Raw genomic sequence first — 12,298 nt, forward strand, 5'->3', positions numbered from 1 at the left:
TGGAAGTGTGGAAATGTGGGTGCTTTGTGGTTATTATATGTTTGAAGGACAGAAAAAGATGAATCCGCTTGACCTGACAGCACTTTTACAATAAGGTTGTCTAAAATTGGGAGATAACTTTTGTTGGCAGTGCATACACTGAAGACAGTCTAAAAAAATCAGTGTAAAGAATAAGCTTTATACATTTTAGAAACTTGTTCAGAACCTATCATTTTACTGAGATATGATCATGTAGGAATTAGGGCTTCTCCCCCAAGGAAGGTAGACATTTCTTCACCAGGATTGCCATGCACTGAAACAGGCTGTGCAGGGGAGCATTGGAGTCACCATCCCTGGAGGTATTTAGAAGTCATGTAGATGTGGCACTGACAGACATGATTTAGTGGTGGGCTTGGCAGTGCTTTGTTAATGGTTGGACTCAATGATTTTAAAAAATCTTATCTAGATGAAAGAAAATTAAATATATTGCCTTGTTTTAGGATAGTTTCTTAAGCCTGTCAGAAGAAAAAAGGCAAAAAATAGTAATTCATTGTTGTGATGTTAAATATGTGAATCATTTGAAGAGCAGTTCAATATGATACTGTACTGCTTTAGATTAAATAGAAGCTTTCCTGCAAATAGAATTAAATAATTATAACTGAAGGATTTCTTGCAGACTGATAGAAATGGTTAGTGTGTAAGCAGCTGACCATAATGTAAGGATCTTATAATGTGAATAAATGAAGATACACATACGACTGTTTAACCTAGAAGGAGAGAAATTAAGAGACTGAGGAGGAAAAAAAATACTATTTTCAGGTACTGAAGAGATCAAAAGTCAAGAAGGCAGTGAAGCGAGTGGCACAGCTTGAAATGAAGGGTTTTCTGCTGTTAATACTGAGGTGGTAGAGAAAGAGCAAGGAAGGAGGAGTTGAATGAAATGAATGAATGACAGGGAAGATCAGTCCCACAGATTAAATCCTAAGAGTGAAGAGTAGTGGAAACCAGCAAGGTTTTATTTCTGCATGTGCTGTCTTCAAGCATGAGCTGTGTCTTCTGCTGGGTTCAGATCACTCATATCATGGATATATAAATTATACATATGCATATATTACACATATACATACCTTATGTATACAGATAATATACATATACACATATGTAAGAGATCTAAAAACATATAAGGTATGTGTGAATAATACATAAATCAGCAGGTAGTGAGTGCACAAGGGTCAGATGAGATCCCTGTGCTCAGAGCAAGTGACACGTGAATGACAGGTGGGGACACGTGTCCTGCAGGGCTGGGGACCGTCAGGTTGCTGGGGCAGAGGAAGGAGCATGATGGCAAGTGAGTAAAACCACACAGGAGTCCATAGGACTGCAGACCAGGAGTCAGTCGTGTGAAAGGAGATGCCCTTGAAGATTCAGATTCAGCAAACTGGATGGGCTGAGTCGGCCCACAGCCAAGGACAAGCATGGACACACCAGGAGGGACCGGTGGAGGAGAGGGAAGAAAAACCTTTGCTTGGCTTGAAGCCAGCTCACATTATGTCTCCATCTATGGCTCCGAACAGGGGATTCTAATGCAAAGCTTGACTAATGGAAAGAGATCAAAGTGATTATTCTTTGAATCAGTTTCCTCCCTGCTGGCCCTTGAGCAGGGCTGGTGTGACAGGCAGCCAGGAGCCCCATGAGCACCAGTGGCCGTGGTGTGATGGCAGTGCCAGAGATGACACAACAGATGGAAAAGCCCTAGGGCAGGGAGGTAAAGCAGGTGTCAGTATTTTCTGTCCTAGGAGGTTATAAAGGTTAACCTTCATTCATTTTTAAACCAATTTTGTTAATCTGGTGCAAATCCTTGTGTGAACACATTAAGAGCTGATTTGAGATAGACCAAAATAATGGAAACCTGCCTTGCAGAGATTTAAAGAGCTTAGACTATTTAGTTTATCCCACAGAAGGTAAAGAGTTGACTTTTATTATTTTCTGCACGTCCATATGTGAAAGAGAAAGATTTGATAAGCAGACAGCTTTATAATCCAACAGGGAAAAAGAAACAAACTTTCTGGTGGGTGGAAACTAAAGCAAAACAGTCTAGAAATCAAGTTACCCATTTTGCAAGGAGGGAGTGAACTGGAGGAATAAATTCCATGGGGATGGATGGACTTGGTGGACAGCTGTCAGGAAGCCTTGAAGGCATCAATTTCTCCTCTTCAGCCTCAGGACTAAGGCAGATACTCACTTAAGAGAGCTGCTTCACTGAGCAGCCCATGTAAGACTCACATTAGATGCCCATGTTAGGTAGACAAGAACTTGCTTCCACCTACTTTATGGTTCACAGATTTTTTAAACCAAATTATCTTCAAGAAAATAGTGGGGGTTTAAGCTTCACCACATGCACCTGTATCCCATAGATTTTCAGCCTTTGGATTTCATCAGATGAAAGTGGTACTCGTCATTTTTGGTTTCTCAGTGGCAAATGAAGGACAATAGGAGAAAGAATGATCAGCTCTGTCATTGCAGAGCATAAGCAGAGAGCAGAGGAAGTGGGTTAAAAATGGAATCTGAGGGACCTGAGGCCTCAGTAGAGAAATTAATCCAGAAAAAGGATGATTGTTTTTGCAATTTGAACCTTTCCCCAGTATTCCTATTGATGCAGGCCTCAGCCACACCCAGCCCCCAGCATACGTGAAGGATATAATCCCTTCTTCCCAAAAACATACTGGGACAACCAGAAAGTCATTGCCAAGACTGTCCTTGTCTTGGGAGCTGAAGTGTGCCAGGTACTTCTGCCAGCAGCAGGGAAGGGACTTGGCTGCTCACTACCCCCATCTCAGACCACTTTGACTTCTCACAAATGTTCCTGGTGCTAAATCAGAGTAGATGGTGTGAGACAAAAATATATCAGTTGACAGGTGGAATGGTCCTAAAGGAGGAACAAGAGAAAGAACACTAGGTCAGTTCTCAGCTCAGTTGTTCTTTCCATTCTATACCCAATTATAACCAATTTTTTTAACAAGACATCAAGAATAAAATTACCAATTACTTCAGTAGCTAAGTTAGCAAAGTGTGTCCCAAAAGCAATGTGTGAAACTTTATATTATGTGAGATTTTTTGCCTATCTGCTCGGGTGGATGTGAGTGCTGCTCCCGCTGAGTGCTGTGGGTGAATTCAGGAGATGCAGCATGCAGTGACTTACGTGGAGGAGCTGCTTGTGCAGTCAAAATGCATCTGCAGGCTCAGGTTTGGTACAAGAATCAGCCCAGTAAAGGTGTGTCACTGTGAATGCTCCCAGCACCATGTTGTTTAATCTTGTTATATTTCTTCCCTTTGATCTCTTGTTGTAGATGAATTTAATTTCTCTGTAACTAATTTAGAGCATCATACAAGGTAGCTCTCTATGCTCATTATAAGGGACCTTCCTAATTTTTTTTAGTCAAAGTTTGCCTCCCTCTTGCTTGTGCTTCAGTTTTATGAGTGTGTTAATTACTTCCAGTTATATTACTAGGAAACTCATTAGTGCATTTTATTAAGCACATTATTTTCTGCTGTTTATGCCATTTTTATCATTCCTCCCTTCTATTTTCCCCAAGTTTGAGCAGTGAAAATTTGAAGGACATGTTACAGAGGGAGAATTCCCTTGTTGCCAAATAATATTTTGCAGACTGGTTCATGTTCATCAATTCATTTCATGTTTGCATATTGCATATCACTGCCTTTAAGAGCAAAAGCCCTGAAAGGGTGGTGAGGGCTTCTGTTCTGGCAGTCAAAAGCTCTGAAAAATCACTATGCAGAAACTCCTCTTTGACTGCATCTGTCATTACATGGAAATACAGAAACCTAAAAATCACATTATTCTCCACTGTCTCAAAGACTCATTTTAGCACAGCTATTTGGATCCCTGCCACATTATCTTTAAAAAAGGGGGATGCCTGTACTTGTGATGTTGTCTAAAATGAATCTTCATCCATGGATTGTTAACTGTACATCCCTTATGGTCAATGACTTAATTAAATCAGATACTGATGACCTTAAAACCAATTTAGCACTTTCATGCATACTCTTTTCCGTTTGATTCATGTCAAATACAAATGCAATGGTGAAATCTTACTGCAGCATTAACAGCTGCAGCATCCTGAAATGAAGCACAGGAGCTTGGTTTGCACAATTAAAATTAAATGCACAATGAAAATTAAATGGAAGCAACTTATTCTGGCACAAAATGAGAGTTGCTGGTCAGTTAACTAGAGTAAAAGCAGCCATCATGTTGCATTATGTTGCAGGTGAGATGTGTTTCACAAGCTGAACAACTGAAGTATATTAACAGTTGCCTGCCTACAGTCACTATTGGGTATATCTGCACTGATTAGCAAGAATAATCTCATTGTATACTCATTAAAAGAAATTAATCAGTGGAAGACATCTCAACAAAGATGTCCTGAATTTCTGCACCTTGGACTCTAATGAGATTTGAGAGGCATATACAGAAAACAGAACCAGCGTTCTCTGGGCTTCTATCCATGTTTTAAAACCTTAGAGAAAAGCATTCATTACACCATTTACCAAGCAACTGAATTTGCAAGAAGTTAAAAAAACCACATTTCCACCTCTGCTTTTCTTCTGCTTGCCAAGCTGCCTTTCTGAGCCTGTCTGTGCTGCCCAGTGCTGCTCAGCTCGGCTCACTGCGCCTGCTGTCGTCCCCAGGTACGACACCATCACCAACCAGTGGGAGACCATCGCCCCCCTGCCCAAGGCCGTGCACTCGGCCGCGGCCACCGTGTGCGGGGGCAAGATCTACGTCTTCGGAGGGGTGAACGAGGCCGGCCGAGCCGCGGGCGTCTTGCAGTCCTACATCCCCCAGACCAACTCCTGGAGTTTCATAGAGTCCCCGATGATTGGTAAGCTGTGTGTGCTGTCAGAGCAAACCTCTGTGCTACGGGTATCTGAATGCCTTTTTCAGAAAGCAAAGGAGTTGTGGGGTAGGAGGGGATATCCCTATAACGTATTGGCAGGAATGCATAGATATTATACCAGAGAAGTAATTATCTGGATTTCAGCTGAAGGCAATTGTCACTCATTAATACAGACAGATTCTAGTTATTAGCTAGAATTTATGAGTTCAAAGCAGAGGAGAAAATAAATCAGTTCCTAGGTATGAACAATTAGCCATTTTAGATTTAAAAAATCTCCAAGTGCAGCGAAATTTCATGCTGGCATCATGTGTTGTCCCATGTGAGCTCAAGTAGTGGATTATCAATCATGGATTTGTTAAAATGCTGCCTGTCCTGTGAGAAGTGACAGGCATTCTGAACTGGGATTTATCAGTGATGTCCACAGGCATATGTGCTTCAGAGGCTGACAGCTTCAAGATGTAGTTTATTAAAACTGTGTTTATTAGTTTATGAAGCCCTTGAGCTCACCAAACATAAAGAGCAAGACGAGAATTCAGGTTTTCCAATGTACCAGCCAATGTCAGAGGTGGTGGCTTCCTTCCAAAATTAGAACAGCGCTCCAAAGTTTGCAGGTTACTTGCTTTCTGTGGCAGTTTGCACCCTGAATGTTTAGGTTGCTTTTGGCAATGAGGTTTAGCGCTCAGCCAGGCGAGGATGCTCCTGCAGGCAACAGCTGACCTGGGTCATCTTCTCTGCAGTGGGCTCTGCCAGCCTTCAGTCTGGCTGCACCCAAGTGACCAAAGAAACAACTCCCACAAAGAAGCTGCTTTGAGTGGTTGGTTTCACCTCTGAGTTCAGAGAATCATACAGTGGTTTGGGACTTTTAAAGGTCATGTAACCCAAGCAATAAACAAGGACATCTTTCACTAATTCAGTTTGCTCAGAGACCTGTCCAACTGGACCTTGAAGTTTCCAGGGATGGGCTATCTACTGCCTGTCTGGGAAACCTGTTCCAGTGTTTCACCATTTGTGTTGAAACTGTGACTTCATTTTAAAAAAAATCTTCTTCTCATTACTGAGCCTTAGAGCAATAGGAATAGCAAATAAGTAATCTCAGAAGGTCAGCTGTGAGGTATGCAGGTAAGGCCTAAGCATAATCAGAAACTTAGAATGAGCTGGTTTTTCCTTTGCACCTCGTTACAATGATTCCCCCCTTTTGCTGGGGGTCCTAGTAGGTGAGGACACGAGGAGCTGGCGCTCCGTGGGCACAGCCTGCCCCGCCCAGGGCGCGCGGCCGCTGCAGGTGCCGCGTGCGGGCTGCCGCGACCGGAGCGGGACGCGCGTGGAGCGAGGCGGCAGCCGCACAGCCAGCCCCACCGCCCGGCTTTTTCCATCCCGTGGCTACAGCTATTGCTGCTCCTTCCAGCCACTCACTGACACTCTGAGGTTTTCCTGGACTTGCAATACTGCAAAAAGGAGTGCATTATGCAAAGTCTACTCCTCTTCCTTACCATGATAGTTCAAGTGCCACAGGAGCTAAGGAATCATCCCCTGGGCTCGTTAGGGTCTGGCAATTGTCAACACCATGTGTGCTTAAAAAAAATCATCTTAACCATCCAGAGTTGGGTTCATCACCCATAGTTTTAATAGAGTTGTACTATTATTTCTTTATAGTACAAAAGTACATTAAAGATTCTCGTGAAGTTAAAAGATAGTATTTATGTTTTCTTGATGTAAGCAAAGTTCATTTGTTAAGCTGAAGGCATAAAATATATGATAAAACAAGGAGTTCTTTATTAAGTAATGTATTATGTCGATTTACTTGCAAATAACTTAAAATAACACAAAGTCTGAAAAATGGCACCACCATGGAGAATGTCTGGGAATGTGAACTGGTGTAATGCCTGATCTTCACTACAAGGCAGTGGTAATTTTGAAAATATATTTTAATTTATCCAGCTCTACATAAACCATAGTGTCACCAGTATTTTTAAAGTATCCCCCCAAGAACTACATGCAGTGCCAGGTACAATACAGACTAAAGGAAAGAGGAAGTAGAAGGAGCCTTTTGGAAAATGGAGCTGGGATCAATCCTGATACGATCACTGCCAGGATGCCTCTAACAGTCTCAGAGCCTTTTTGTGTTGATTTGTGAATTCCTAAAGTGTACCTCTGAGCTAAGGCCACTGAGATGTCTGATGTGAGTTCTTACAAAGTCACTCCAGAGATCAGTGAATCCTGTTTGACCTCAAATAAGACAACAGTTTATTTAAAAATGTCTCAGGGATGCTCAGATATGCAACAGTAGCTGCAGGTGTTGAAAACAGCCAAGCTGTATGGAGATTTTTAGACCAGTAGCACCCATCTCAGTTCACTGTGGTATTTTATGATAGTGAGTTGAATGCAGCATGGCACATGTTTGAACCCAAAAGGTCCATCTCTTTCAAAGCATCACATGCCAGCCTAACCCAAGGCAGCACTGGTATCAATCATGGCTCATGTTTAGTCCAATCTGACTGGAGGTGAAGCAGGCTGGACACTGACATCCTGCCTGTGCAAAGGAAATACATACTGGAGACTGATAGCATGTCCACACAGCTCAGCCCTTGCTCTTCTGCCTGGAATTCTAGAAATATGCAGTGAATTCTAGGAATATGCAGTGAGTTCTCATTTATTCTATATGCTTCAGCTGTCAGGAGGTGTTGGGACATGGGTGCCTGTGAGCAGTAGGTACAACACCAGGCTCACTGACACATTGCATGCGGATGCTGTGGAAGCCTTTGGGCAAGTTTGGTCACATTTGGGGGGGAGAAGGCCTTCCTAAATACCCCAACCTCTGCCCCATGTCAGTCCTTCCCACCTGGGAGTGGGCAGATGTTCCTGCAGCAGTGCAGCCCACAGCTGGATGTTGCTGGGAGGCTCACAGGGCTTTCACACTGCCTATTTATAGTAAACCACGTTGCACATCCCCTTCTCATGTTTTTAGATGTAAAAACAAAAGTCCTACTTGAGTAAATGAACGGGGGCTATGTGCTTGCAGCATCTGCCTTTCCATTTCTGGACAAGATGTCCTGTGTGGCTGTGCTAAAAATGTATGCCATGCCCAGCTTCCTGAGCTTTGTCTTATTTAACAAGATGGCCAAAGACATGCTGAAGTCAGGGATTCTAAGTAAGCCTAATTACTTGGTCACTGCCTTTTAGTTCACATTGTGCTTTCATGACAGGGCACTAAATTATACCTTTTTTTTTTGATACTCTGAACAGTATCAAAACAGTCAGTGTGGAATTAAAAGTTTTTATTAATTTTTTTTGATTGGAAGAAAACCAGTATTTAATTACCATTACTATTAAATTTTTAAATCTGGTGAGACGCAGAGAACAGAGATCTCAGATCTGTGAGTATTTCTGGTTTCTAATACAAGTATCTAGTTCCTCCCTATACCACTTACTCCTGCAGTGATATGTCAAACCAAAGTGGGACAATCATAGACCTAAGAATGCAGAACCTATCTGGAAAACAGCACTAGAAGCATCTGTGCATTTTTACTATACTGTCCCATGGCTTATTTTGGCTAAAATTAATAATAATATTTTTTTTTTTTTACTTTAGAAGAAAAATAAGATATATGTCTTGGCACTCTCCCAAGGCCAATAGTTTGATATTTGTAGGGGAATATAGCTGGCTTTCACCTGAAAGTCCCACAGCAGTGAGTGTTTCATCTCATTCTTCAGTGTATTTTTCTTCCCATGGCCACTTCTTAGTGTTTCTCAACCTACCAAGCTTGAATTTTTACCTTACCCATTTCTCCTCTGTACATGCCTTGTGTTCCCTTCAGAATGACTTTTTCCACTCCTCAGTATTTCCCTACCTATTCTCTGCCCTACAAAATCAGTTTTTTTGTGTTGATGTTTATTCAATGTCCTCTTCACTCCTACCTCTTCTTCATCTCCATGGCTCTTCTTTTCCCAAGACTCAGAAACTGAAGTTCACCAACATGGTGCCCATAAATTCGATGCTAAAGCTGCCCTGCAGTGGAAGGTGGAGCCTCCTGCTTTGCCATGGGCCATGTCCACCACACATCCACAAAATGTGGTGTTTGCAATTGAGGACACTCAACTTTGGGTTCTCCAAGGAGGGTTTGCCCAAGGGTCAGTGGGGAAGCCATGGGGCTGGCAGCCAGTTGTGTATCTGGAAGAGATCAGCTCCCAGGAGAGCTCTGACCCTGCAGGGTGACATCCAAGCCCTCACTGATCATGCAGCAGCTTCACCTGGGCCTCACAAACTGTGCTCAGGAGCAGATCACAGTCTCCTGGTTATCCTACAGCCGTGCCAGTCTTGAGTTTGTCTGCAGAGTGTTCAAGGAGGGGAAGAGGCACTTACTATTAAAAGCAGGCTTAGTTTGTATGAACCAGACTCCTTTCTCTAATCTGCTCCATCAAGTGCATCAACCTCCCTGCTAGGCACCCACACCTGCCAGGAGACAATTTGTGGGAGTTCTGCCTAGACTGATGGCCCTCCTGCATTTCCTCCTAACAATAAAAATGTTTAACTATCTTGGTTATAATAACCTTTTTCTGTCTGGAGTGCTGCTGCCATTCATTCTGACCGAGTGCATTACTGGAAGGCAGCGTAAGACCTTTGAGCAATCACAGAAGGCAAAACAGGACTCTGCTACTTGGCCATGTAATGTAGGGAGAGATGTGAGAGCCACAGGCACATCCCAAGAGCAGCCTGTCCTCCCTAAGAGAAGAGCACAGCAGCAGGTTAAATCATCAACCCCACGTGAAGGACACCTCTGGCTCAAGGATAGTCATGGAGTGTACACTCCTTCCTCCAGTGGCCTGTCACAGAATAGAACTACTGGCTTATCCTCCTGTAGTAACAGAAAAGGAGAAGGATGTTACCATGTTATCCACTTGGAGAGAAGATTACCTTTTACCTATTCTTTCATTTACATTTTTTCTGCCTTCTAATCTCAAGTGTGTTTGCTGACCTGGACAAATCCCATTTAAGATTTTCCAGCCTGAAATGGATTACTATATCCAACAGCCTCAACAATCAGACTTGCAGAGGAAAGGAGGCTGCTTCTCTGTTTCCATGCTTCCTCTCCCCTCTCTTCCTTTTCTCCAGCAGCCTTTTGAAATACCCAGTGGGCCCACTGTATCCCATGGAAGCCTCTGACACATAGAAGCTCATGTTCACACCCAGTAGCTTTGTCTACCTCCTCTCCAGCTTGCTTTGCATTGGCCAAAAAGCCCAACCAGAACACATTTTTGCAAAACTAGGCTCCCCACCAGCTACCTTGCACTGGGACCATGTTAAGGAATTAAAACAGTGACAGAAATTGGAGTCTCCTGAGAGTTTGCATGAGCATACCAAACCCTGAAAAAGACACCACCACAGGAACAGTGTGGGTTGCACCCAGGATGAAGTAAGGTTAAAAATTGAAGGAGGTCATCCACACCAGAAATGATGACTTGAGGTTTCCAAAATCCCAGTATCCATGAAAATTTCTGTCCCCATGGTAACAAAACAAAAAACAACAAAACAAAATAAAAACACAACAAACAAACACCCACTGCTTCCTCTCTGCCTGTTTCTGAAGGGGTATCCCTCATGTCTTTTTGCCGTATCTTCATCAGGAACAAGAGATTTTTCTGTGAACAACTTCCTTCCTGAAAGAAACAGCAAAGATTTTTGTGTTTCTGTATCTCAGACTTGATAACCAATCTATGAAATTATAGAGCAAGATAAAAGCAGTAAAAAGACAACAGATAGGAGATGTATTGAAAAATTGATGAGAATCAAACATGATTGCCTCTTAAAAAAGGAAGAAAAAGAATATCAGACTGTCTGCCTATTCAAAAAGGAAAAAAAAAGTCACTATAAAAATACCCAAGGGTTTTCCCTCTCGTTCTTTAACAAAAAGAAATGTGAAGTCAGTGATTCAATCCCCTGAGAAGTCACTGTTTCTGCCATGAGGGAGCCCCAGATAATTTCCCTGTGAGATTTGGGAGGTGAGGGGACTTTTTTAATGCAAGAGTTTCATTCTCCTTCAAAGCAGTGCTAGTCAGAGAGAAAAAAAAAAAAAAAAAAAAAAAAAAAACACCACCCAGGAAGATGTGATAATTAAATATGGAAAATTTCTGGTGAGTGTCTTAAGTGGAAAAAATGTCACATATGCAAGTCTGATTTGGAAAGGGATGCGAGCCGGGTTGTTAGGATAGATAAGCCTTTCTGATGAATTACAGTGGCTTAGTGGCACCGCAAAGAAACTGAATACTCCTTGTTCTATTTTCTGGATGAATTAGTTTCTTGCCATCTGTTCCCAAGGATCAGTGACATTTTCCTAATACAGCCATGGTTTTTTGACATATGCCTGTAGATAGTCGGTGTAGTAGGAGCTCAACTTTAACCCATCACACGGGTTCTGTCTGTTTCCCTGCTGGGTGCCTCACCCCTGTAGGTCCCCCTGGGCACGTGCCAGTGTGGGGTGGGATGAACTGAGCCAGACCACTCCATGGCCATGCTGGGACCGAAGCAGACAACACAAAACCATTATTTTCATTCTAGTTTTACCAGCTGAAACTGCAATTAAGGAGATACCTCTTCTGGAGATGCTCATCAGCTTTTGCTTAACTCCTGTCAAATTAAATCTCTTTTAAATATTTAATGGAATAAGGTAGTTTTACAAGAACCTCAGGGTTACAACACACCATGCAAGAGGTAAGCAAATCCCAAAATAAAGCTGCCAGATCTGGTTTAAGCCCATCCTTTTCTGTGTTCCTAGAAGGACAAAGTCATAATGCTGTAGATTTGGGAGGAACATACAAACCCCTTTGGTGTTATGTAGAGGCTGATATCAGAGATGTAAGAGCACAGTAAAGCTGGTATCTCACCTCCTCTCCAGCTTCTGCCTGCAGGTCCCCTTGGGAGGAGATTGCAGGGGCTGAGACCAGCAAGACTCTGTCCAGTCTGATTCCTTGTTGGACATGCTGGGGGATCAACCTTCCCTAAGCACACGAAAATGCAGATTTTGTGAGGGCTTTAACTTACATATAACTACAAATGGAGAATTTTTATGTGTCTCCTGACCCCAGGATGGCCTCCTAGGAAGCATGCCCTTCACACCCCAAAGAACTAAGTCACCTGCCTCTTCTTAGAGAACTGGTTGTAAGGCTTATTTTAACTCAAAGAATGTATTTTTCCATCTTTTGTTCCCAGGCACTACTGACTGGTTCCACAGAAATGTTGATTAAAAATCTGTATCCCATCAAGACAGACATCATCATGAGAAATTTCAGCCCAACTGGCTCATATTTAATAATGTGCATATGGCATGCTAGTAGCATAAGGGACAAGCCAACTAATTAGATTAGAATTATTTTATTCAATAATTTATGATTAGTTTTACTAATACTTCTAA

At 42.5% G+C, this 12,298-nt stretch overlaps 1 protein-coding gene across 2 annotated transcripts in view; it reads left to right on the forward strand.

The window, feature by feature from the left end:
• Positions 1-12,298, forward strand: part of KLHL29 (kelch like family member 29) — a 386,334-nt gene that overhangs the window by 359,359 nt on the left and 14,677 nt on the right. For both annotated transcript variants that reach the window (XM_077782446.1, XM_077782447.1), the window contains one exon: positions 4,684-4,877. In XM_077782446.1, coding sequence (XP_077638572.1) covers positions 4,684-4,877 — 194 coding nt within the window. The remainder of the gene's footprint in view (positions 1-4,683; positions 4,878-12,298) is intronic.

Source organism: Lonchura striata, chromosome 3 (genome assembly GCF_046129695.1).
Source record: "Lonchura striata isolate bLonStr1 chromosome 3, bLonStr1.mat, whole genome shotgun sequence".
NCBI lineage: Eukaryota > Metazoa > Chordata > Aves > Passeriformes > Estrildidae > Lonchura > Lonchura striata.